The sequence below is a fragment of the Bombina bombina genome, chromosome 7 (assembly GCF_027579735.1).
Source record: "Bombina bombina isolate aBomBom1 chromosome 7, aBomBom1.pri, whole genome shotgun sequence".
NCBI lineage: Eukaryota > Metazoa > Chordata > Amphibia > Anura > Bombinatoridae > Bombina > Bombina bombina.
The window spans coordinates 45856914-45883456 of record NC_069505.1 but is presented as its reverse complement, the minus strand read 5'-3'; the positions used below and the strand labels follow the sequence as shown (position 1 = coordinate 45883456).

Below are 26543 nucleotides of genomic sequence, written 5' to 3'. Positions count from 1 at the left end.
CGCCTAAAGGGATGTTAGCGTTATTGACTTTATGAGGCTGAATTCTATTTTTATTTTTAAGTATAGTTTTTGGTATAGACTCCCCATCAGATGCATCCGCATCAGTACTGTCTCCTTCTCTGTCTGAGGTGTCTATATCTGAATTAGCACTCATATTTTTTCCCCATGCGTATATGGTATCAGAGGAATAATCTTTAAGGTCTCTGTCGATTTTACGTTCTTTTTTCTCAGATATGAAACGTGCAAACTTCTCGACTTCTCCCTTAATCTTTTTGTATGATTTCTGAAATTCCTCATTAATTTCATATTGTTTAAGTTCATCACAGATTATAGCAATATCTGCATTAATATCTGTAAGCTTGTCTAGTTCATACTCAGTTAAATATCCCATTAATTTTATTGAGCACTCAGTTAGTGCACTTTCCCACTTTAATTTGAATTCAGGTTTAAAATCTTTGAAGGAAGGAAACAATTTCAAGCGCAAACCTCTGGGAATGACATTATTTTCTTTATAGAAATTGTACATGCCAATATTCCATTGCTTTTTAATTTGTTTCCTTCTTATCTTTTTTAGTTGTTTCAGAGATTCAAACCATTCCAAAGTATTATTAATTTCCACAGTATTTTTGTTTTTTAATTCTGCTGTTAGACTAGTTATATCATTAGTCCACTGGAGCATTTCTGCTCCTAAATCAAAAACGGCCATTATATAAACAAACCAGGTTATATAGAGTGTGTGCTCAAGTTTAAAGGAAAAATGCGAGTACAATTCTCACATTAAATGTAACAGTATTAGGACAAAAAAAGAAAAACTGGCACTACACCATAGACTAGGTGAGACTGGAATATAGAATAAATTCCGGTGCTACCCCTTGTAATATAACTATAGGACTAAAAAGAATTAGGCAGCTAAGGGGTTACTATAGCACTCACTCTCACTCATATCGGTCAAAAGAATATAATAAAATACATACTTTATTATTTATGTTTAAAATCTGGGATACAAATCCCTAGGAACCTTTAATTTACCCACAACCATGTATTAAACTAAAATTAAAATATGGCCGCCAAACACTCTTCTGTTTCCTGGCCGAGAACTGGATACATCGGCTTCAGGTGGCTGGAGTGAGTGGTCGACCTATAGTCAAAAGTGCGGAACAAACGCGTTTCGGCTCTAATATCGCCTTTCTCAATGTTACACTTTCTTTAGAAAAATGAGTAAGCAGAGGCTTCGGAGTGCAGGACTTAAATATTCATAGAACAATTGCTCTCTACCAATCCGGTACACTTCCGGGACCTCCGCCTCCGCAACAACCAATCAGCTTGTTTTTCGGCACACGCCTATCGAAAGTAGTGTTGTGATTGGAGGAATATCGAGTGGTATTGAGCTTATCCATGAAATGCCTGCACTTTGAATTGAATAGTATAATGTAAGCTATTAGAAACATAAAGGATTCTACACTGATGTGATAACATATATTTAGGCTCAAATACTGTAAACGTAGTAAGTACAAATATCGTATGGAAAATATTTTTAGAAGACTTACACACGCTATAGTAAATATACAATTAGATTATTATGGAGCGCAAAATAACTATAAGGTGCTTTTTATGGTACTATAAGGTGCTGGTTTAGTGGTATATAGTTATGTCCTCATTATGTTTGTGTACGTAGTAATGATTCCAAATCCAAACTTGTACATATTTTCAATTTACACACACTGGCATGTTCTGACCCAGGATACATTATTGAAACCATTGTTAACAGATAGACCACTGGTGACTTATAGGAGAGCTAGCAACCTTAATGACAAGTTAGTAACTAGTCATTACGATAGGAATGCTAAAAGGGATCCTATACACAAAGGCTCAGTCGCATGTGGACACTGCAAAGTGTGCCAACATATGGTTAAAAAAGAATATACAATGGATAGGTTTGGTAAAAAATGGGCAATAAAAGAACATATTAATTGTCAAAGCACTAATGTGATTTATTGCATATCCTGCAGCTGTGATTTACTCTACGTTGGCATGACCACACGATGCCTGGGCACACGTATGACTGAACATCTTAGCAATATCAGGACAGCCCAGAAAGATATAGAAAAGAAGAAACAAATCACTAGTGTAGCCAAACATTTCCTAATGTCTCATAAGGGGAACACCAATGCAATGAAATGTTGGGGGCTTGAAAAACTTAAACCTGGGATAAGAGGTGGGGACACCGAGCAAAGATTGTTAAAAATGGAAACCAAATGGATTTTCAATCTGAACTCGGTTATACCCAATGGTATGAATGAATTTAACAATTATTGGGTGTATATCTAAATAATTTGTGAGCATTGAAACATAATCCATGAACTGAATTAACATATATAGCCCACCGTGTACCCGTGATTTGACATCAGGGAGATTGATCACTGCCTTAGGTAGATAGGTAGATAATTATTCCCTGATGTTGTATTTAATGGCAAAAAGTGGTGGAAAGTCCTGTTCTGTAAATTGAAAATATGTACAAGTTTGGATTTGGAATCATTACTACGTACACAAACATAATGAGGACATAACTATATACCACTAAACCAGCACCTTATAGTACCATAAAAAGCACCTTATAGTTATTTTGCGCTCCATAATAATCTAATTGTATATTTACTATAGCGTGTGTAAGTCTTCTAAAAATATTTTCCATACGATATTTGTACTTACTACGTTTACAGTATTTGAGCCTAAATATATGTTATCACATCAGTGTAGAATCCTTTATGTTTCTAATAGCTTACATTATACTATTCAATTCAAAGTGCAGGCATTTCATGGATAAGCTCAATACCACTCGATATTCCTCCAATCACAACACTACTTTCGATAGGCGTGTGCCGAAAAACAAGCTGATTGGTTGTTGCGGAGGCGGAGGTCCCGGAAGTGTACCGGATTGGTAGAGAGCAATTGTTCTATGAATATTTAAGTCCTGCACTCCGAAGCCTCTGCTTACTCATTTTTCTAAAGAAAGTGTAACATTGAGAAAGGCGATATTAGAGCCGAAACGCGTTTGTTCCGCACTTTTGACTATAGGTCGACCACTCACTCCAGCCACCTGAAGCCGATGTATCCAGTTCTCGGCCAGGAAACAGAAGAGTGTTTGGCGGCCATATTTTAATTTTAGTTTAATACATGGTTGTGGGTAAATTAAAGGTTCCTAGGGATTTGTATCCCAGATTTTAAACATAAATAATAAAGTATGTATTTTATTATATTCTTTTGACCGATATGAGTGAGAGTGAGTGCTATAGTAAACCCTTAGCTGCCTAATTCTTTTTAGTCCTATAGTTATATTACAAGGGGTAGCACCGGAATTTATTCTATATTCCAGTCTCACCTAGTCTATGGTGTAGTGCCAGTTTTTCTTTTTTTGTCCTAATACTGTTACATTTAATGTGAGAATTGTACTCGCATTTTTCCTTTAAACTTGAGCACACACTCTATATAACCTGGTTTGTTTATATAATGGCCGTTTTTGATTTAGGAGCAGAAATGCTCCAGTGGACTAATGATATAACTAGTCTAACAGCAGAATTAAAAAACAAAAATACTGTGGAAATTAATAATACTTTGGAATGGTTTGAATCTCTGAAACAACTAAAAAAGATAAGAAGGAAACAAATTAAAAAGCAATGGAATATTGGCATGTACAATTTCTATAAAGAAAATAATGTCATTCCCAGAGGTTTGCGCTTGAAATTGTTTCCTTCCTTCAAAGATTTTAAACCTGAATTCAAATTAAAGTGGGAAAGTGCACTAACTGAGTGCTCAATAAAATTAATGGGATATTTAACTGAGTATGAACTAGACAAGCTTACAGATATTAATGCAGATATTGCTATAATCTGTGATGAACTTAAACAATATGAAATTAATGAGGAATTTCAGAAATCATACAAAAAGATTAAGGGAGAAGTCGAGAAGTTTGCACGTTTCATATCTGAGAAAAAAGAACGTAAAATCGACAGAGACCTTAAAGATTATTCCTCTGATACCATATACGCATGGGGAAAAAATATGAGTGCTAATTCAGATATAGACACCTCAGACAGAGAAGGAGACAGTACTGATGCGGATGCATCTGATGGGGAGTCTATACCAAAAACTATACTTAAAAATAAAAATAGAATTCAGCCTCATAAAGTCAATAACGCTAACATCCCTTTAGGCGGAGAACCAGAAGGGGGCGCAAAAGCAAAACCCAGAACCAGGCGACAAGTGAGATTCACACAGAAATCCCTACATCACAAGAAGTAAACACCACTGAGTTAAACATTATTAATCTCTCCAATATAATTCTGACACCTGACCAAATATCTGTCCTGAAAAAAGGCCTATCATTCATACCCACACCACAATTCAATAAGTTTGAGGCGATTAAAGATATACATTTATTCATTCGTAAAATCCTTTTGAAAAAATATTTCAGCAATCCTGATCAGGACCAGCTAAATGCCTCTGATCAGGCGGCCATCAGTGATCTAATTTCTCTACTAGAGGAATCTATTAGTAATGTTGAAACTGAAGATAACAATAGTTGGCGCCAGATTTTAAAAGTAAAATCGAAATTTGTTCCCCCTAACAACACATCATTCAATGCATTAACTTTCCTAAACTTAGTGTGCCAGGATGTCCTCGATATCCAAGGTCATATTGGAACATCTAACTATAATCTGAGTAAGGAAGAGAATGTAGCGTTGAAACAATTATCTGAAATGAAGAATATTCAGATTAAATGTAGTGATAAGGGTGGGAACATAGTTATCTGGCCTGACAATATGTATCGTGAAGAGGCATTTCGCCAATTAAACAATCCAACAAATTACAAACCACTATTGTGTAACCCTATGGATATGTTTTTGAACAGTTACAACAAACTAATTAAATCAGCTTTCACTAATGGCATAATTGACCAAAAGGAGTATAACTTTCTTGAAGTAAAATCACCCAAAATAGCCACACTTTATTTATTGCCTAAGGTCCATAAAAACATGTCAAAACCACCCGGGAGACCTATAGTCTCTGGGATTGGATCTTTGACCGAGAAGGCAAGTAAATATATAGATGCAAGGCTGAGATATATTGTGGAATCTCTTCCATCTTATACCAGGGACACCATGCACCTATTAAATAAAGTGAATGATCTGAAGCTTGATATGAATTCGTCGTTATTGGTTACTTGTGATGTAGAATCGCTCTACACAAGCATTAAGACCCAGTGGGGATGTAGAGCGATTTCTTATTACTTATCCAAAAACACCAATATAAGTCAAGAGGTGAAAGAGTTTCTGCTCAATTTGTTGGAATTTGTTTTGACACATAACTTTTTTGTTTTTGACGACAAGTTCTTCTTGCAAGTATGTGGTACGGCCATGGGCACGTCGTGTGCCCCTACATACGCGAATATATACCTGGGCTGGTGGGAGGAAACCGTGGTTTTCCACGAGGATCTTAAACATCTTACCCAACATGTATCCCACTGGTCCAGGTATATAGATGATATATTCTTTGTATGGGATGGACCTGAACACCTTTTGTCTGAATTCATCAGCAGCCTCAACAATAATCCCTTTGGATTATATCTCACATCTACTGTAGAAAAGTCTAAGGTTGAATTTTTAGACCTCTATATTGAGAAGGTCGATAACTCCATTGCAACAAATGCATATAGGAAACCTACATCTACCAACAATATCCTACATGCAAGCAGCTACCACCACCCCAATACTATTAAAGGGTTACCAATGGGGGAATATATTCGCCTAAGACGAAACTGCAGCACTATTGAGAAGTATAAAGAATCAGCTAGGGATCTGAGACAAAGATTACTAGAACGAGGCTATTCAAGAAAGATACTAGCTAAGGCATATAATAATGCATTGCTGAAAGATAGAAAGGAGTTACTCACTCCAAGATCAAGAGAAAGTAATAACCCTATCAGGTTCATAACGACATACTCACCCCAGAGTGATAAGATCACCAACATTCTGAAAACACACTGGCATGTTCTGACCCAGGATACATTATTGAAACCATTGTTAACAGATAGACCACTGGTGACTTATAGGAGAGCTAGCAACCTTAATGACAAGTTAGTAACTAGTCATTACGATAGGAATGCTAAAAGGGATCCTATACACAAAGGCTCAGTCGCATGTGGACACTGCAAAGTGTGCCAACATATGGTTAAAAAAGAATATACAATGGATAGGTTTGGTAAAAAATGGGCAATAAAAGAACATATTAATTGTCAAAGCACTAATGTGATTTATTGCATATCCTGCAGCTGTGATTTACTCTACGTTGGCATGACCACACGATGCCTGGGCACACGTATGACTGAACATCTTAGCAATATCAGGACAGCCCAGAAAGATATAGAAAAGAAGAAACAAATCACTAGTGTAGCCAAACATTTCCTAATGTCTCATAAGGGGAACACCAATGCAATGAAATGTTGGGGGCTTGAAAAACTTAAACCTGGGATAAGAGGTGGGGACACCGAGCAAAGATTGTTAAAAATGGAAACCAAATGGATTTTCAATCTGAACTCGGTTATACCCAATGGTATGAATGAATTTAACAATTATTGGGTGTATATCTAAATAATTTGTGAGCATTGAAACATAATCCATGAACTGAATTAACATATATAGCCCACCGTGTACCCGTGATTTGACATCAGGGAGATTGATCACTGCCTTAGGTAGATAGGTAGATAATTATTCCCTGATGTTGTATTTAATGGCAAAAAGTGGTGGAAAGTCCTGTTCTGTAAATTGAAAATATGTACAAGTTTGGATTTGGAATCATTACTACGTACACAAACATAATGAGGACATAACTATATACCACTAAACCAGCACCTTATAGTACCATAAAAAGCACCTTATAGTTATTTTGCGCTCCATAATAATCTAATTGTATATTTACTATAGCGTGTGTAAGTCTTCTAAAAATATTTTCCATACGATATTTGTACTTACTACGTTTACAGTATTTGAGCCTAAATATATGTTATCACATCAGTGTAGAATCCTTTATGTTTCTAATAGCTTACATTATACTATTCAATTCAAAGTGCAGGCATTTCATGGATAAGCTCAATACCACTCGATATTCCTCCAATCACAACACTACTTTCGATAGGCGTGTGCCGAAAAACAAGCTGATTGGTTGTTGCGGAGGCGGAGGTCCCGGAAGTGTACCGGATTGGTAGAGAGCAATTGTTCTATGAATATTTAAGTCCTGCACTCCGAAGCCTCTGCTTACTCATTTTTCTAAAGAAAGTGTAACATTGAGAAAGGCGATATTAGAGCCGAAACGCGTTTGTTCCGCACTTTTGACTATAGGTCGACCACTCACTCCAGCCACCTGAAGCCGATGTATCCAGTTCTCGGCCAGGAAACAGAAGAGTGTTTGGCGGCCATATTTTAATTTTAGTTTAATACATGGTTGTGGGTAAATTAAAGGTTCCTAGGGATTTGTATCCCAGATTTTAAACATAAATAATAAAGTATGTATTTTATTATATTCTTTTGACCGATATGAGTGAGAGTGAGTGCTATAGTAACCCCTTAGCTGCCTAATTCTTTTTAGTCCTATAAGCATAAGGCTATCATACATACTAATTAATGCCTTAGATAAGCATAAAACTATCCTACATACTAATTAATGCCTTAGATAAGCATAAGGCTATCATACATACTAATTAATGCCTTAGATAAGCATAAGGCTATCATACATACTAATTAATGCCTGAGATAAGCCTAAGGCTATCCTACGTACTAATTAATGCCTGGGTTAAGCATAAGGCTGTCCTATTTACTAATTAATGCCTGGGATAGGTATGAAGCTATCCTACATACTAATTAATGCCTAGGATAAGCATAAGGCTATCCCATGTACTAATTAATGCCTGCGATAAGCATAAGGCTATCTTATGTACTAATTAATGCCTGTGATAAGCATAAGGCTATCCTATGTACTAATTAATGCCTGGGATAAGCATAAGGCTATCCTACGTACTAATTAGTGCCTGGGATAAGCATAAGGCTATCCTACGTACTAATTAATGCCTGTGATAAGCATAAGGCTATCCTACGTACTAATTAATGCTTGGGATAAGCACAAGGCTATCCTACGTACTATTTAATGCCTGGGATATGCATAAGGCTATTCTACACACTAATTCATGCCTGGGATATGCATAAGGCTATTCTACACACTAATTAATGCCTGGGATAAGCATAAAGCTATGCTACATACTAATTAATGGCTGGGATAAGCATAAGGTTATCCTACATACTAATTAGTGCCTGGGATAAGCATAAGGCTATCCTACATACTAATTAATGCCTGGGATAAGCATAAAGCTATGCTACATACTAATTAATGGCTGGGATAAACATAAGGCTATCCTACGTACTAATTAATGCCTGGGATAAGCATAAGGCTATCCTACATACTAATTAATGCCTGGGATAAGCATAAGGCTATCATACATACTAATTAATGCCTGGGATAAGCCTAAGGCTATCCTACGTACTAATTAATGCCTGGGATAAGCATAAGGCTGTCCTATTTACTAATTAATGCCTGGGATAGGTATGAAGCTATCCTACATACTAATTAATGCCTAGGATAAGCATAAGGCTATCCCATGTACTAATTAATGCCTGCGATAAGCATAAGGCTATCTTATGTACTAATTAATGCCTGTGATAAGCATAAGGCTATCCTATGTACTAATTAATGCCTGGGATAAGCATAAGGCTATCCTACGTACTAATTAGTGCCTGGGATAAGCATAAGGCTATCCTACGTACTAATTAATGCCTGTGATAAGCATAAGGCTATCCTACGTACTAATTAATGCTTGGGATAAGCACAAGGCTATCCTACGTACTATTTAATGCCTGGGATATGCATAAGGCTATTCTACACACTAATTAATGCCTGGGATATGCATAAGGCTATTCTACACACTAATTAATGCCTGGGATAAGCATAAAGCTATGTTACATACTAATTAATGGCTGGGATAAGCATAAGGCTATCCTACATACTAATTAGTGCCTGGGATAAGCATAAGGCTATCCTACATACTAATTAATGCCTGGGATAAGCATAAAGCTATGCTACATACTAATTAATGGCTGGGATAAGCATAAGGCTATCCTACATACTAATTAGTGCCTGGGATAAGCATAAGGCTATCCTACATACTAATTAATGCCTGGGATAAGCATAAAGCTATGCTACATACTAATTAATGGCTGGGATAAACATAAGGCTATCCTACGTACTAATTAATGCCTGGGATAAGCATAAGGCTATCCTACATACTAATTAATGCCTGGGATAAGCTTAAGGCTATCCTACATAGCTTAAGGCTATCCTACATACTGCTTAATGCCTGGTATAAGCATAAGGCTATCCTACATACGCATTAATGCCTGAGATAAGCATAAGGCTATCCTACATACTAATTAATGCCTGGGATAAGCATAAGGCTATCCTACATACGAATTCATGCCTGGGATAAGCATAAGGCTATCCTACATACTAATTAATACCTGGTATAAGCATAGGGCTATCCTACATACTAATTAATGCCTGGGATAGGCATAAGGCTATCCTACATATTAATTAATGCCTGGGATAAACATACGGCTATCCTACATACTAATTAATGCCTGGGATAAGCATAAGGCTATAATACATACTAATTAATGCCTGGGATAAGCATAAGGCTATCCTACATACTAATTAATGCCTGGGATAAGCATAAGGCTATCCTACATACTAATTAATGCCTGGGATAAGCATAAGGCTATCCTACATACTAATTAATGCCTGGGATAAGCATAAGGCTATTCTACTTACTAATTTATGCCTGGGATAAGCATACGGCTATCCTACATACTAATTAATGCCTGGGATAAGCATAAGGCTATCCTACATACTAATTAATGCCTGGGATAAGCATAAGGCTATCCTACATACTAATTAATGCCTGGGATAAGCATAAGGCTATCCTACATACTAATTAATGCCTGGGATAAGCATAAGGCTATCCTACATACTAATTAATGCCTGGGATAAGCATAAGGCTATCCTACATACTAATTAATGCCTGGGATAAGCATAAGGCTATTCTACTTACTAATTTATGCCTGGGATAAGCATAAGGCTATCCTACATACTAATTAATGCCTGGGATAAGCATAAGGCTATCCTACATACTAATTAATGCCTGGGATAAGCATAAGGCTATCCTACATACTAATTCATGCCTGTGATAAGCATAAGGCTATCCTACATACTAATTAATGCCTGGGATAAGCATAAGGCTATCCTACATACTAATTAATGCCTGGGATAAGCATAAGGCTATCCTACATACTAATTCATGCCTGTGATAAGTATATCCTAGGTACTAATTAAGCTTACACATGATAGGAATTATGAAGAGGCTTGTTGGGCCTATGGTTCTTATCTACTATCACAATCAATGTTTCTATGATTACAGTAAAGGAAAGGAATTTGTTAAAAAAAAATTCACTAACAAAATAGATAATGTTATGTTTTAAAATAAAATAATAAAAACAATTGGTGAGGCCGGGGAAGCTAGGGGTAACTAGTAAAGAATTTTAGTGAATTTTCACCACTGTATAATTTATTTTTCCCTTCCTTGGTACACAAGATAGTGGATGAGTTGCGTGCTGAGTGTTAGGGTAATTATAATTGACTTTCCATCAGTCCTTTCCTGTTCTTTAGGAGTTGTAATGAGAAAGATTGGTTCTAACCTCCCAAGGAGCTTGCTTATTGATTTGTCAGGTTAAAATTCAATTTGAAGTTCAGTCTAGAACTTGTGCAGACGAGAAGTCACATGGGACTGATTGCTTGGCAATATTGTAAATCTGCGATCTGCTCATCTTATGTAAGTAGGAGAGATTAAGTTACTCTATGCAGATTGTATATACAGGAGAGAAATTAGACAACTGTTTGTGGTGTCTTCATAACTGGAGACTAAGGCCCCAATTATCAAAACTAGCCAGTAAACAGTGAAATAATCTGCCAACCCTTGTAGGGACAGAAGTGAAAGGGTGTGGGGTGTATATAACAGGAGACAGGTTAAGTGACACAGTGTGGGGTGTATATACCAAGAGACAGGTTAAGTGACAGAGTGTGGGGTGTATATGACAGGAGACAGGTTAAGTGACAGGGTGTGGGGTGTATATACCAAGAGACAGGTTAAGTAACAGGGTGTGGGGTGTATATAACAAGAGACAGGTTAAGTAACAGGGTGTGGGGTGTATATGACAGGAGACAGGTTAAGTTATAGGGTGTGGGGTGTATATATAACAAGAGACAGGTTAAGTGACAGGGTGTGGGGTGTATATAATAAGAGACAGGTTAAGTGACAGGGTGTGGGGTGTATATAACAAGAGACAGGTTAAGTGACAGGGTGTGGGGTGTATATTACAGGAAACAGGTTAAGTGACAGGGTGTGGGGTGTATATAACAGGAGACAGGTTAAGTAACAGGGTGCGGGTGTATATAACAGGAGACAGGTTAAGTAACAGGGTGCGGGGTGTATATAACAGGAGACAGGTTAAGTAACAGTGAGTGGGGTGTATATAACAGGACACAGGTTAAGTGACAGGGTGTGGGGTGTATATAACAAGAGACAGGTTAAGTAACAGGATGTGGGGTGTATATAACAAGAGACAGGTTAAGTGACAGGGTGTGGGGTGTATATAACAGGAGACATGTTAAGTGACAGGGTGTGGGGTGTATATAACAGGAGACAGGTTAAGTGACAGAGTGTGGGGTGTATATGACAGGAGACAGGTTAAGTGACAGGGTGTGGGGTGTATATAACAGGAGACAGGTTAAGTGACAGGGTGTGGGGTGTATATAACAGGAGATAGGTTAAGTGACAGGGTGTATATGACAGGACACAGGTTAAGTGGCAGGGTGTGGGGTGTATATAACAGGACACAGGTTAAGTGACAGGGTGTGGGGTGTATATAACAGGACACAGGTTAAGTGACAGGGTGTGGGTATATATAACAGGAGACAGGTTAAGTGACAGAGTGTGGAGTGTATATAACAGGACACAGGTTAAGTGACAGGGTGTGGGGTGTATATAACAAGAGACAGGTAAAGTGACAGGGTGTGGGGTGTATATAACAAGAGACAGGTTAAGTGACAGGGTGTGGGTATATATAACAGGAGACAGGTTAAGTGACAGGGTGTGGGATGTATATAACAAGAGACAGGTTAAGTGACAGGGTGTGGGGTATATATAACAAGAGACAGGTTAAGTGACAGGGTGTGGAATGTATATAACAAGAGACAGGTTAAGTGACAGGGTGTGGGTATATATAACAGGAGACAGGTTATGTAACAGGGTGTGGGGTGTATATAATAGGACACAGGTTAAGTGGCAGGGTGTGGGTGTATATAACAGGACACAGGTTAAGTAACAGGGTGTGTTGTGTATATAACAGGACACAGGTTAAGTGACAGGGTGTGGGGTGTATATAACAGGACACAGGTTAAGTGACAGGGTGTGGGGTATATATAACAAGAGACAGGTTAAGTGACAGAGTGTGGGGTGTGTATATAACAGGACACAGGTTAAGTAACAGGGTGCGGGGTGTATATATAACACGACACAGGTTAAGTGACAGGGTGTGGGGTATATATAACAAGAGACAGGTAAAGTGACAGGGTGTGGGGTGTATATAACAAGAGACAGGTAAAGTGACAGGGTGTGGGGTATATATAACAAGAGACAGGTTAAGTGATAGGGTGTGGGGTGTATATAACAGGAGACAGGTTAAGTAACAGGGTGTGGGGTGTATATAACAGGAGACAGGTTAAGTGACAGGGTGTAGGGTGCATATAACAGGAGACAGGTTAAGTGACAGGGTGTGGGGTGTATATAACAAGACACAGGTTAAGTGACAGGGTGTGAGGTGTATATAACAAGAGACAGGTTAAGTGACAGGGTGTGGAGTGTATATAACAGGACACAGGTTAATGACAGGGTGTGGGGTGTATATAACAAGAGACAGGTAAAGTGACAGGGTGTGGGTTGTATATAACAGGAGACAGGTTAAGTGACAGGGTGTGGGGTGTATATAACAAGAGACAGGTTAAGTGACAGGGTGTGGGGTATATATAACAAGAGACAGGTTAAGTGACAGGGTGTGGGGTGTATATAACAAGAGACAGGTTAAGTGACAGGGTGTGGGTATATATAACAGGAGACAGGTTAAGTAACAGGGTGTGGGGTGTATATAATAGGACACAGGTTAAGTGGCAGGGTGTGGGGTGTATATAACAGGACACAGGTTAAGTAACAGGGTGTGGGGTGTATATAACAGGACACAGGTTAAGTGAAAGGGTGTGGGGTGTATATAACAGGACACAGGTTAAGTGACAGGGTGTGGGGTATATATAACAAGAGACAGGTTAAGTGACAGAGTGTGGGGTGTATATATAACAGGACACAGGTTAAGTAACAGGGTGTGGGGTGTATATATAACACGACACAGGTTAAGTGACAGGGTGTGGGGTATATATAACAAGAGACAGGTAAAGTGACAGGGTGTGGGGTGTATATAACAAGAGACAGGTAAAGTGACAGGGTGTGGGGTGTATATAACAAGAGACAGGTTAAGTGATAGGGTGTGGGGTGTATATAACAGGAGACAGGTTAAGTAACAGGGTGTGGGGTGAACTCATTTCAATAATGACTAGGGACAACTTGGATTTAGTAGCTATAACAGAAACATGGTACAATGATTTGCATGACTGGGACATAGTCATACCTGGATACAGGTTATTTAAAAAGAACAGAGTAGGAAAGAAAGGTGGAGGAGTTGCTTTGTATGTAAATGAAAATATAAAGGTTACTGAAATTGTAGGAACAAATGATGAGGTGGAAAGTATTTGGGTGACTTTGGAAATTGGAGATAAAAATGTTTTTAGAATAGGGGTTGTATATAGGCCTCCATTGCAGGATGAAAAACTGGACAATCTGTTATTAGATGAAATAACCAAAATGACCATGAAGGGTAAGGTTATAGTACTGGGGGACTTTAATTTGCCAGATATAGACTGGAAGATTCCTTCTGCCAGATCGGCTAGAAGCAGGTATATTCTTGAATCTCTGCTAGGGGAATCACTTGAACAATTAGTCAAGGAACCAACTCGTAAGGAAGCTATATTAGATCTAATACTTACAAACAGTGATACAGTTTCAGATGTGTCTGTAGGTGAGAACTTAGGATCCAGTGATCATCAATCTGTTTGGTTTAGTATTCATGTTCAGGAACTGTCCACCCAGACTAAAACAAAAGTTTTAGACTTTAGGACGGCAGATTTTTCATTAATGGGAGAATACCTAAAGAACTATTTAAAGGGGAAAACTCTTATTACAGGGGTTCAAGAACAGTGGGAATTTGTGAAAGGTGCCATTTTAGATGCAACCGCACACTGTATTAGACATGTCTGTAAAAGTAAAAGAAAGCGGAAACCAATTTGGTTTTCCAAAGAAGTAGCACATGCTGTAAAGACAAAAAAGATAGCTTATAAAAATTACAGACACACACAAGCAGATGATGATATGAAAATATGGAGACTCCAACAAAAAAAAGACTAAGCAGTTAATTAGGAAGGTTAAAGCTCATGCAGAAGAGAAGATATCACAGTCAGTAAAACATGGGGACAAAACATTCTTTAGATATATCAGTGAAAGAAGAAAAAATAAGGTAGGAATAGTAAAATTGAAATCAGTTGATGGTAGAATAATAGAAGGAGATAAGCAGATTGCAGACTGTCTCAATGATTACTTCTGTTCTGTTTTCACTAAAGATTGTGAAGATACAATGTCTACATTAAGGGATGCAACGCAAAATAGAAACAAGCTTAACAGTAATCTTTTTACAGAGGATGAGGTTTTGTTAGCATTATCAAAAATAAATGTTACAAAGGCAGTGGGTCCTGATAATATTCATCCAAGGGTTTTAAAAGAACTTCGATCAGTGCTAACTGTCCCATTAACTGATCTGTTTAATCAGTCACTATTAACAGGAGCTGTCCCAGATGATTGGAGAATAGCAAATGTAATACCCCTTCATAAAAAGGGCAGTAGAGAAGAATCTGGCAACTACAGGCCAGTTAGTTTAACTTCAGTAGTAGGGAAATTAATGGAAAGCCTCTTAAAAGAAAGAATTATGACTTACATAAAGACAAACAATTTAGAGGACCAAAATCAGCATGGTTTTACTTCAGGGAGATCATGTCAGACTAATCTAATTGACTTCTTTGATTATGTAACAAAAGTATTAGACAAGGGAGGAGCAGTTGATGTAGCATATCTAGATTTCAGCAAAGCATTTGACACCGTCCCACACAATAAACTTATTCACAAACTATATCTCCTTGGTCTAGATTCAAAAATTGTGAACTGGGTGGAATGCTGGCTTAAGGACAGAAAACAAAGTGTCTTAGTAAATGGAGTTCATTCAGCAGAGGGGGCTGTTACTAGTGGTGTTCCTCAGGGGTCAGTTCTGGGGCCTGTTTTGTTTAACATATTTATCTGCGATATCAGCAAAGGGCTACAGGGGAAAGTATGTCTCTTTGCAGATGATACAAAAATTTGCAACAGAGTGGATGTTCCAGGGGGGGTAGACAAAATGAGAAGTGATATACAACAATTGGAGGATTGGACAAATGACTGGGGTCTAAAGTTTAACACAGCAAAGTGTAAAATAATGCATTTAGGGAAGAAAAATCCAAATGTTAATTACAGACTCAATGACACTTTACTGACTGTTACAGACGAGGAACAGGACTTGGGAATTATTATTTCAGATGATTTAAAACTTAGTAAACAATGTAGTAATGCAGCGAGTAAAGCTAGCCGAATGCTTGGATGTATTGGTAGAGGTATTTGCAGCAGAAATAGTAAGGTTCTTATGCCACTTTATAGATCATTAGTTAGGCCTCATCTTGAGTATTGTGTGCAGTTCTGGAGACCATATCTTCAGAAGGATATTAACAAACTTGAATCTGTGCAAAGGAGGGCTACCAAAATGGTACATGGTCTAAAAAATAAAACTTACCAGGATAGGCTCAATGACCTAAATATGTATAGCTTAGAGGAGAGAAGGGAAAGAGGTGATATGATAGCAACTTTCAAGTACATTAAAGGGTTTAGTAAAACTGAGGCTGTGGGTATTTTACATAAAATGGAAAATTCAAGAACAAGGGGTCATGAGCTCAAGCTAAAGGGTAGTAGATTCAGAAGTAATTTGAGGAAGCACTTCTTTACAGAAAGAGTGATTGATTTATGGAATAAACTTCCTCAAGAGGTAGTAGCAACAAACACTGTGGGGGACTTTAAAAATGCATGGGACAAGCATAGGGCTATCCTACGAACTAGATAAGTTTATACTGTTAGGTAAGGTCGGGCAGACTTGCTGGGCCTATGGCTCTTATCTGCCGTCAATATCTATGTTTCTATGTTTCTATAACAGGAGACAGGTTAAGTGACAGGGTGTAGGGTGCATATAACAGGAGACAGGTTAAGTGACAGGGTGTGAGGTGTATATAACAAGAGACAGGTTAAGTGACAGGGTGTGGGGTGTATATAACAGGACACAGGTTAATGACAGGGTGTGGGGTGTATATAACAAGAGACAGGTTAAGTGATAGGGTGTGGGGTGTATATAACAGGAGACAGGTTAAGTGACAGGGTGTGGGGTGCATATAACAGGACACAGGTTAAGTGACAGGGTGTGGGGTGTATATAACAGGACACAGGTTAAGTTACAGGATGTGGGGTGTATATAACAGGACACAGGTTAAGTGACAGGGTGTGGGGTGTATATAACAAGAGACAGGTTAAGTGACAGGGTGTGGGGTGTATATAACAGGAGACAGGTTAAGTGACAGGGTGTGGGGTGTATATGACAGGAGACAGGTTAAGTGATACGGTGTGGGGTCTATGACAGGAGACAGGTTAAGTGACAGGAAGTGGGGTGTATATGACAGGAGACAGGTTAAGTGACAGGGTGTGGGGTGTATATGACAGGAGACAGGTTAGGTGACAGGGTGTGGGGTGTATATAACAAGAGACACGTTAAGTAGCAGGGTGTGGGGTGTATATAACAAGAGACAGGTTAAGTGACAGGATGTGGGGTATATATAACAAGAGACAGGTTAAGTGGCAGGGTGTGGGGTGTATATAACAGGACACAGGTTAAGTAACAGGGTGTGGGGTGTATATAACAGGACACAGGTTAAGTAACAGGGTGTGGGGTGTATATAACAGGAGACAGGTTAAGTAACAGGGTGTGGGGTGTATATGACAGGAGACAGGTTAAGTGACTGGGTATGGGGTGTATATAACAAGAGACAGGTTAAGCGGCAGGGTGTGGGGTGTATATAACAAGAGACAGGTTAAGTGACAGGGTGTGGGGTGTATATAACAGGACACAGGTTAAGTGACAGGATGTGGATGTATATAACAGGAGACAGGTTAAGTGACATGGTGTGGGGTGTATATAACAGGAGACAGGTTAAGTAATAGGGTGTGGGGTGTATATGACAGGAGACAGGTTATATGTCAGGGTGTGGGGTGTATATGACAAGAGGCAGGTTAAGTGACAGGGTGTAGGGTGTATATAACAAGACATAGGTTAATTGATAGGGTGTGGGGTGTATATGACAGGAGACAGGTTAAGTGACAGGGTGTGGGGTGTATATAACAAGAGACAGGTTAAGTAACAGGGTGTGCGGTGTATATAACAGGAGACAGGTTAAGTGATAGGGTGTGGGATGTATATATAACAAGAGACAGGTTAAGTGACAGGGTGTGGGGTGTATATGAAAGGAGACAGGTTAAGTGACAGGGTGTGGGGTGTATATAACAGGAGACAGGTTAAGTGACAGGGTGTGGGGTGTATATGACAAGTGACAGGTTAAGTGACAGGGTGTGGGGTTTATATGACAAGTGACAGGTTAAATGACAGGGTGTGGGGTGTAGATGACAAGTGACAGGTTAAGTGACAGGGTGTGGGGTGTATATGACAGGAAGGTTAGTGAAGCTTTATAGGCTGTGGGTAGCTGAAGCTTTAGAGGCTGGGGAAGTCGGTGAAGCTGTAGAGGCTGGGGAGGTCGGTGAAGCTGTAGATGCTGGGGAGGTCGGTGAAGCTGTAGAGGCTGGGGAGGTCGGTGAAGCTGTAGAGGCTGGGGAGGTCGGTGAAGCTGTAGAGGCTGGCGAGGTCGTGAAGCTGTAGAGGTTGGCGGGGTCAGTGAAGCTGTAGAGGCTGGCGAGGTTGGTGAAGCTGTAGAGGCTGGCAAGGTCGGTGAAGCAGTAGAGGCTGGCGAAGTCGGTGAAGCTGTAGGGACTGACAAGGTTGGTGACGCTGGCGAGGTTGGGGAAGCTGTAGAGGCTGGGGAGACCGGTGAAGCTGTAGAGGCTGGTGAGGTTGGTGAAGCTTTAGAGGCTGGCGAGGTCGGTGAAGCTGTAGAGGCTGGCGAGCTTGGTGAAGCAGTAGAGGCTGGCGAAGTCGGTGAAGCTGTAGAGACTAGCGAGGTTGGTGAAGCTGGCGAGGTTAGTGAAGCTGTAGAGGCTAGTGAGGTTGGTGAAGCTGGCGAGGTTGGTGAAGCTGTAGAGTCTAGTGAGGTTGGTAAAGCTGTAGAGGCTAGTGAGGTTGGTGAAGCTGTAGAGGCTAGTGAGGTTGGTGAAGCTGTAGTACCTGGGGAAGCTGTAGAAGCTAGTGAGTTTGGTGAAATTGTAATTGCTGGAGAGGTTGATGAAGCTGTAGAGGCTCTTGAGGTTGGTGAAATTGTAATTGCTGGGGAGGTTGGTGAAGCTGTAGTGGCTGGGGAGGTTGGTAAAGTTGTAGAGGCCTTAAGAAGTGAGAAAAGTGACACTATTGGGGCTGTATGTAAAAGGTAAAGAATCAAGTGGTTTTTCCATAGATTCATTTTGCTGTATTGACTTGTCCAGCCTCAGCTGTTCTTAGTGCATCTGTTTCATGGTATAGTATAGTATCTGTAAAGGATGTTCCAACCTTAGTGTATCTAGGGTAGTAGCTGTATTTGTGTGAATATAACAGGAGGGAAGAATGTTTACTTTAATGAGCTGTAAATACAAAATGGACAAGTTAAGTATTAAGTCCGACTTTTCTTCTTTCCTCTGCAGAAGTGGCGCGTCTCCCCCACAATTGTAAGAGTCTTGTCTGCTGTTCTCTTCATTCTTATTGGCTGTCTCCTCTTTGTGCTCATCCCCACGTTCATCTTCCAGCGGATCGAGGAATGGACCCTCCTAGAGTCTATATATTTTGTAGTCATTACTTTGACCACCATCGGCTTCGGGGATTATGTAGCGGGTACTCATCATAAATATACAACACATTCATTATCAAAATGTAGATACTGACCTGGATTCTCTATATCTGCAAGGTCAAGTGAGCTAATCAGAAATGGGGCCTCCCTTGCCATTACTTGGGGGGGGGGGGGTTAAAGCACTGGAAATTTCACTCACCTAAATTCATGATGTTGCCAAACTGTTATCATTCCCATACATAAGTGCTAGTTGCTGCACAATCCCCTCCAAACCATACGGAGGGACAAGATGTGTCCTGAAATCCTCCTTCTTGCAGAGGTGTCTCCAGAAGTTAAATATATATTAATATGAAGGGCACTTCTAGGAGGAGTTATTTGTGAGAGGCGCAATGATAGGAAGGCGGAACATTTCATGTTGTGAGAAGAGATGGTGAATGTAGTGGGCAGGACTGGGAGGAGTGGTGGTGGGAATACAAAGGATGATCACCATTGGGGGAGTGCATGTGAGTGCCACACCATGGCCCCTCAGTGACACTACTGCCATCTTGGCTGTGAGGGGATCTTTGATAGTCCATTTGTTTATTTATTACCTGTCATGAGTAGTGAGGTCTGTTATCCCAGTTCCTCCAATGGCATGCCCTGACTCATCCATGACACACCCTTAATCCATACATGTGGCCCCAAGAGTCTGTGGGCAGGAAGTGGGCTAGACTATTGGCAATCCTGCAGGACAGTTGTGAGGTATGCAAATGTGTCACAAGTTACTCGTATTAAACTGGATCACTAAAGTCAAAAACATAATTTTTTCTTACCTGATAAATTTATTTATTTCTTGACAAGGTGAGTCCACGGATCATCTTAATTACTGTTGGGAATATCACTCCTGACCAGCAGGAGGAGGCAAAGAGCACCACAGCAAAAGCTGTTAAATACCACTCCCCCTACCCACAATCCACAGTCATTCGACCAAAGGGAAAGGAGAAAGGAAGTAATCTAAGGTGCAGAGGTGCCTGAAGTTTATAGAAAAAAATCTTCCTAGTCACAGGCTTACGAGCCTGAATCATAGTCTCAATGACTGACTCATAAAAACCATGCTTAGAAAGAATCAAGCGTTCAATCTCCAAGCAGTCAGCTTCAGAGAAACGAGATTTGAATGAAGGAAGGGACCCTGCAGAAGCAGGTCCTTCCTTAATGGAAGACGCCAAGGTGGAAGGGTAGACATCTCCACCAGATCTGCAAACCAGATTCTGCAAGGCCACGCCAGAGCAATGAGAATCACTGATGCCTTCTCTTGTTTGACCCGAGCAATGACCCGAGGAAGAAGCGCAAACGGAGGGAACACATATGCCAGACTGAAATTCCAAGGAACTGCCAGAGCATCTATCAGAACAGCCTGAGGATCCTTTGACGTCGACCCGTACCTCGGGAGCTTGGCATTCTGACAAGATGCCATGAGATTTAACTCTGGCTGCCCCCCAACTGAGAATCAAGCAGTAAAATACCTCTGGATGAAGTTCCCACTCCCCCGGATGAAAAGTCTGTCTGCTCAGAAAATCCGCTTCCCAATTGTCCACCCCTGGAATATGGATAGCAGATAGACAACAGTAGTGAATCTCCGCCCACTGAATAATCTTGGCTACGTCTGTCATGGCCAAGGAACTCCGAGTTCCTCCCTGATGATTGATGTAAGCCACTGATGTTATGTTGTCCGACTGAAACCTGATAAACTGGTTTGAAGCTAGCTGAGGCCAGGCTAGAAGAGCATTGAAAATTGCTCTCAGTTCCAAAACATTTATTGGAAGAACCGACTCCTCCCAAGTCCATATACCCTGAGCCCTTAATGAACCCCAGACAGCACCCCAGCCCAGCAAACAGGTATCCGTGGTGGTTACAATCACCCAGGCAGGTCTGTGAAAGCAAGTTCCCTGAGAGAGAAGATCCTGAGACAACCACCATGGAAGAGAATCTCTGTACATCTGATCTAGAACAATCTTTGGAGATAGATCCGCATAATCCCCGTTCCACTGCCTGAGCAAGCATAACTGCAAAGGTCTGAGATGGAACTGAGCAAACGGAATGATGTCCCTGACTGAAACCATCAGACCAATAACCTCCATGCACTGAGCCACTGATGGCCGAGGAAGGGACTGAAGAGCAAGACACATGTTGAAAATCTTTGACTTTCTTGCTTCTGTCAGAAAAATTTTCATCTCTAGAGAATCTATAATGGTCCCCAAAAATAACACTCTTGTAGCCGGAATTAAGGAACTTTTTCCTAAATTCACCTTCCAACCGTAGGAGCGCACAAAAGACAACAACAACTCCATGTGGGAGTTTGCTAGTTGAAAAGATGGAGCCTGAACTAAAATGTTGACCAGATAAGGAGCCACTGCAACACCCTTAAATCGAAGCACCGCCAACAATACTCCCATGACCATTGAAAAAATTCTGGTAGCTGTTGCCAGACCAAAAGGAAGAGCTACAAAATGAAAATGTTGGTCTAGAAATGCAAATCTTATGAACCTGTGATGATCCTTGTGAATGGGAATATTCTGATATGCATCCTTTAGATCCACTGTGGTCATGAACTGACCTTCCTGAACCAAAGGAAGAATGGAACAAATAGTTTCCATCTTGAAAGACGGAACCCTGAGAAACTTGTTTACACTCTTGAGATCTAAAATAGGTCTGAAAGTTCCCTCCTTTTTGGTAACGATGAAGAGATTGGAATAAAAACCCAGACCCTGTTCCTGAACCGGAACAGGAACTATCACTCCCATGACGGAAAGATTCTGAACACAACGTAAGATCTGGTTTACAGATAACCTGGAGAGAAGAAACCTGCCTCTGGGAGGAAAATTCTTGAACTCCAGTTTGTAACCCTGGGACACGATATCTACCACCCAGGGATCCTGAACATCTCAAACCCAAGCTTGAGCAAAGAAAGAGTCTGCCCCCCACAAGATTCATTCCCAGATCGGGGAAAGACCCTTCATGCTGATTTTGAGTCAGCAACAGGCTTCCTGGACTGCTTCCCCTTATTCCAAGACTGATTTGACTTCCAAGAAGGCTTGGACTGTTCCTGCTTGGAGAAAGAAGAGGAAGATTTACCAGAGAAGTTACTCTGCCGACCCTTCTGTTTATTTCTTTTATCCTGAGGAAGAGAATGCCACTTCCCTCCCATAATATCAGAAATAATCTCAGCCAAACCTGGCCCAAACAAGGTCTTACCCTTGTAAGGAATAGACAAAAGTTTAGATTTAGAGGATACATCCACAGACCATCTTGAATTTCTTCAAGAGGAGTATCTTGCTGAATAGAATAAGACAATGCATCAAACCAATATGCCGCTGCACTAGTAACCGTAGCAATACATGCAGCCGGTTGCCATTGATACCCCTGGTGCACATAAATCCTTTTAAGCAAAGCTTCCAACTTCTTATCCATAGGATCTTTAAAGGAACAGCTGTCCTCAATAGGAATAGTGGTCCTCTTGGTCACAGTGGAAACTGCTCCCTCCACCTTAGGAGCCATCTGACAAGATTCCTTAATATAATCAGCAATAGGAAACATCTTCCTAAAAATTGGAGAAGGGGAAAAAGGAATCCCAGGCTTCTCCCATTCACGTGCAATAATATCTGAAACACGATCTGGTATAGGAAAAACTTCCACCGAGGAAGGGACATCAAAAAACGTATTAAGTTTACTAGATTTCTTAGGAATAACCATGACTGACGCCTCAGAGTCATCCAAGGTAGCTAAAACCTCCTTGAGTAACAAACCTAAAGGAAAACAACCTCAGGTTCAGAAGAAGGATTTACACTATCAGAATCTGAGATCTCACCTTCAGATGCTACTGAAATATCTTCCTCCTCAGACTTATGAGAAGAAACACTAGACACAATTGCAACAGAATCAGAAATCTTATACTTCCCCTTGCGCTTCCCTTGTAACATAGGAAAAGCAGACAAAGCCTCAGATACTGCCAAGGATATATGGGTAGCCATATCCTGAAAGGAAAAACCAACCTGAGATGAAACACAGGGCACTGCAAAAGATTGGGACGTACAAGGAGAAAGCTGCAGATTAGCCTGAACAGGAGACTCCTGAACAACATCCGCCCTAGACAATGAAGGCTCAGAATCAATAAGTATAGCCTTGTAATGTAATGTTCTCTCAATACAAGAGGAACAAAAAGGGATAGGATGCTCAACATTAGTATTTAAACATAGAGAACAAGCAACAGCTTGCAGGGCCTCTTGGTCCATCTTATTCCAAAGGAAAAAAAACTTAATCAATAAAAAATTCTAAGTTCAAATCAGAATTTTAATGAAACAAAAAAGCGTTACTGTACCTTTAAATTTTAAACAGACTTTTTTTTTTTTTTTTCCCAAACTAGAAAATCCTTAAAAAAATGCACAATAAATCTTGCAGCAACAATTTTTCACAAAATGAATGCAAAAAGAGACACAAAGGTTATAGTCCCTGAAATTCAGACAGAAACTTAAATATAAACAGAGCAACAGCTCCACAGAAAAACAACAGGCAACCTCCACACCTCAGCAAGCTCTGCTGAGATGCCTACCTGACCTCCTTGCTGCCGGAAACAAAGTCAGAAAATGATCCGGACCCCATACAGCCGCACCGGAGAGAAGGCTGAACCACCTCTGAGGAGCTATGCAACAGAGCTGCAACATCCAGGAACAACAGGAAACAGCTAAAAGGGCGCCAAAAACGCCCTTGCTATCTCAGATAAGCCCGCCTATTGTGGGTGTGGCCTAACAAACCTTCCGGTATCCATTAATACACAAACAAAAAACATGTACACCAAAGTGAAAACATAATAAACTGATCCTCCAAACATCCCCAGTGCCTGCAGAACTGCTATACAATAAACCGTTAACCTAGAAAGCTGATTGTATATTTAGACAGAATTAACTGTCAAAGTGCCAAATTCTCCTATATCAAAACAGGGAAAGAAATAGGCACTTACCTCAAAAATCTGTCCGGCAGCAGGACAGCTCACTTGGTATGAGAGGGGCTTCCTACCTCACATGGACCTGTGGAAAAAAGAAAAGGCTGAGTAAACTTACTCAAACTTTCAACCAAGGGCAGCATGAAATTACTTGGGAGGCCCAGTGGGGATTATACCCCACAAGTTCCTAAATGCTTAAAAGCCACCACTTGCTCTACTGAAGAGACTGACATGGACTACGGCTAAACCCTAAAGAAAACCAGAACAAACTTGCTGTGCTTAAAAAATAAACTCTTGATTGAAGAATCAGACACCTAACTTTACCCCTCCTTGCAACTGATACAAGCAAAGAGAATGACTGGGGATTGTGGGTAGGGGGAGTGGTATTGAACAGCTTTTGCTGTGGTGCTCTTTGCCTCCTCCTGCTGGTCAGGAGTGATATTTCCAACAGTAATTAAGATGATCCGTGGACTCACCGTGTCATTAGAAAGAAATTAAAGTTTTATGATTCAGATAAAGCAGCAATTTAACCCCTTAACGACCGTGTACATCGCTTATTAAGGGATTGTCTGTGTTTAATAGCATGGGTCTTGCAGAGAGCGGCAAGACTGCGCTATTAGACCCTCCCTCCCTCCTGCAGGCCTGCTAAAATAGAGCGCTATTGAAAAAGACACACAATAGAAAGACCAGCGACATACAGGGTACGTCGGTGGTCATTAAGGGGTTAAAAAACTTTCCAATGTACTTCTTTTATCAAAATGTGCACATTCTTTTTATATTTACACTTTCTGAAGCCCCAGCTCCTACTGAGCATGTGCAAAAGTGCACAGTATATACGTATCTAAATTGTGTGATTGGCTGATGGCTGTCACATGATGCAGGTGGAGGGAAAAGTTGACAGAAAACATTGAACTGCTCATTTAAGTGCTGTTGTACGGTCTGTTATTGTGTATTTGTCAGTTATTCAGTTCTATTGTGTTTAGTGCTCCTTTAAATACAGTAGATTTGCATAATGAACAAGTGCATAATAAAAATACAATTCTGTATAAATTACTTTGAATTTTATATGAGCAGTAGTTGTTTTTCTGACAAATTTCACATTTTCCTTTAATCTGCCAGCCTCCTGTATCATGTGACAGCCTTTAACCAATCACAGACTCACATACATATATACACTGTGAACTCTTGCACATGCTCAGTAGAAGCTGATGCTTCAGAAATAGTGCATATAAAACTGTACCATGTGACAGCCTTCAGCCAATCACAGACTCACTTACATATACACTGAACCAACTGTACCATGTGACAGCCTTCAGCCAATCACAGACTCACATACATATACACTGAACTCTTGCACATGCTCAGTAGAAGCTGGTGCCTCAGAAAAAGTGCATATAAAACTGTACCATGTGACAGCCTTCAGCCAATCACAGACTCACATACATATACACATGAACTCTTGCACGTGCTCAGTAGAAGCTTGTGCTTCAGACAAAGTGCATATATAACTGTATCATGTGACAACCATCAGCTAATCACAGACTCACATACATATACACTGAACTCTTGCACATGCTCAGTAGAAGCTGGTGCCTCAGACAAAGTGCATATATAACTGTACCATGTGACAGCCTTCAGCCAATCACAGACTCACATACATATACACTGAACTCTTGCACATGCTCAGTAGAAGCTGGTGCCTCAGAAAAAGTGCATATAAAACTGTACCATGTGACAGCCTTCAGCCAATCACAGACTCACATACATATACACATGAACTCTTGCACTTGCTCAGTAGAAGCTTGTGCTTCAGACAAAGTGCATATAAAACTGTACCATGTGACAGCCATCAGCCAATCACAGACTCACATACATATACACATGAACTCTTGCACATGCTCAGTAGAAGCTGGTGCCTCAGACAAAGTGCATGTAAAACTGTACCATGTGACATCCTTCAGCCAATCACAGACTCACATACATATACACATGAACTCTTGCACGTGTTCAGTAGTAACTGGTGCCTCAGACAAAGTGCGTGTAAAAACTGTACCATGTGACAGCCTTCAGCCAATCACAGACTCACATACATATACATATGAACTCTTGCACATGCTCAGTAGAAGCTGGTGCCTCCGACAAAGTA

General features: G+C 40.2%; 1 protein-coding gene across 1 annotated transcript in view; it reads left to right on the top strand.

Annotated features, from left to right (window-relative positions):
• The window catches only part of KCNK4 (potassium two pore domain channel subfamily K member 4), a 62500-nt gene that overhangs the window by 18459 nt on the left and 17498 nt on the right, over window positions 1-26543 (top strand). Inside the window, exon 4 of the mRNA XM_053720069.1 lies at window positions 19280-19466. Coding sequence (XP_053576044.1) covers window positions 19280-19466 — 187 coding nt within the window. The remainder of the gene's footprint in view (window positions 1-19279; window positions 19467-26543) is intronic.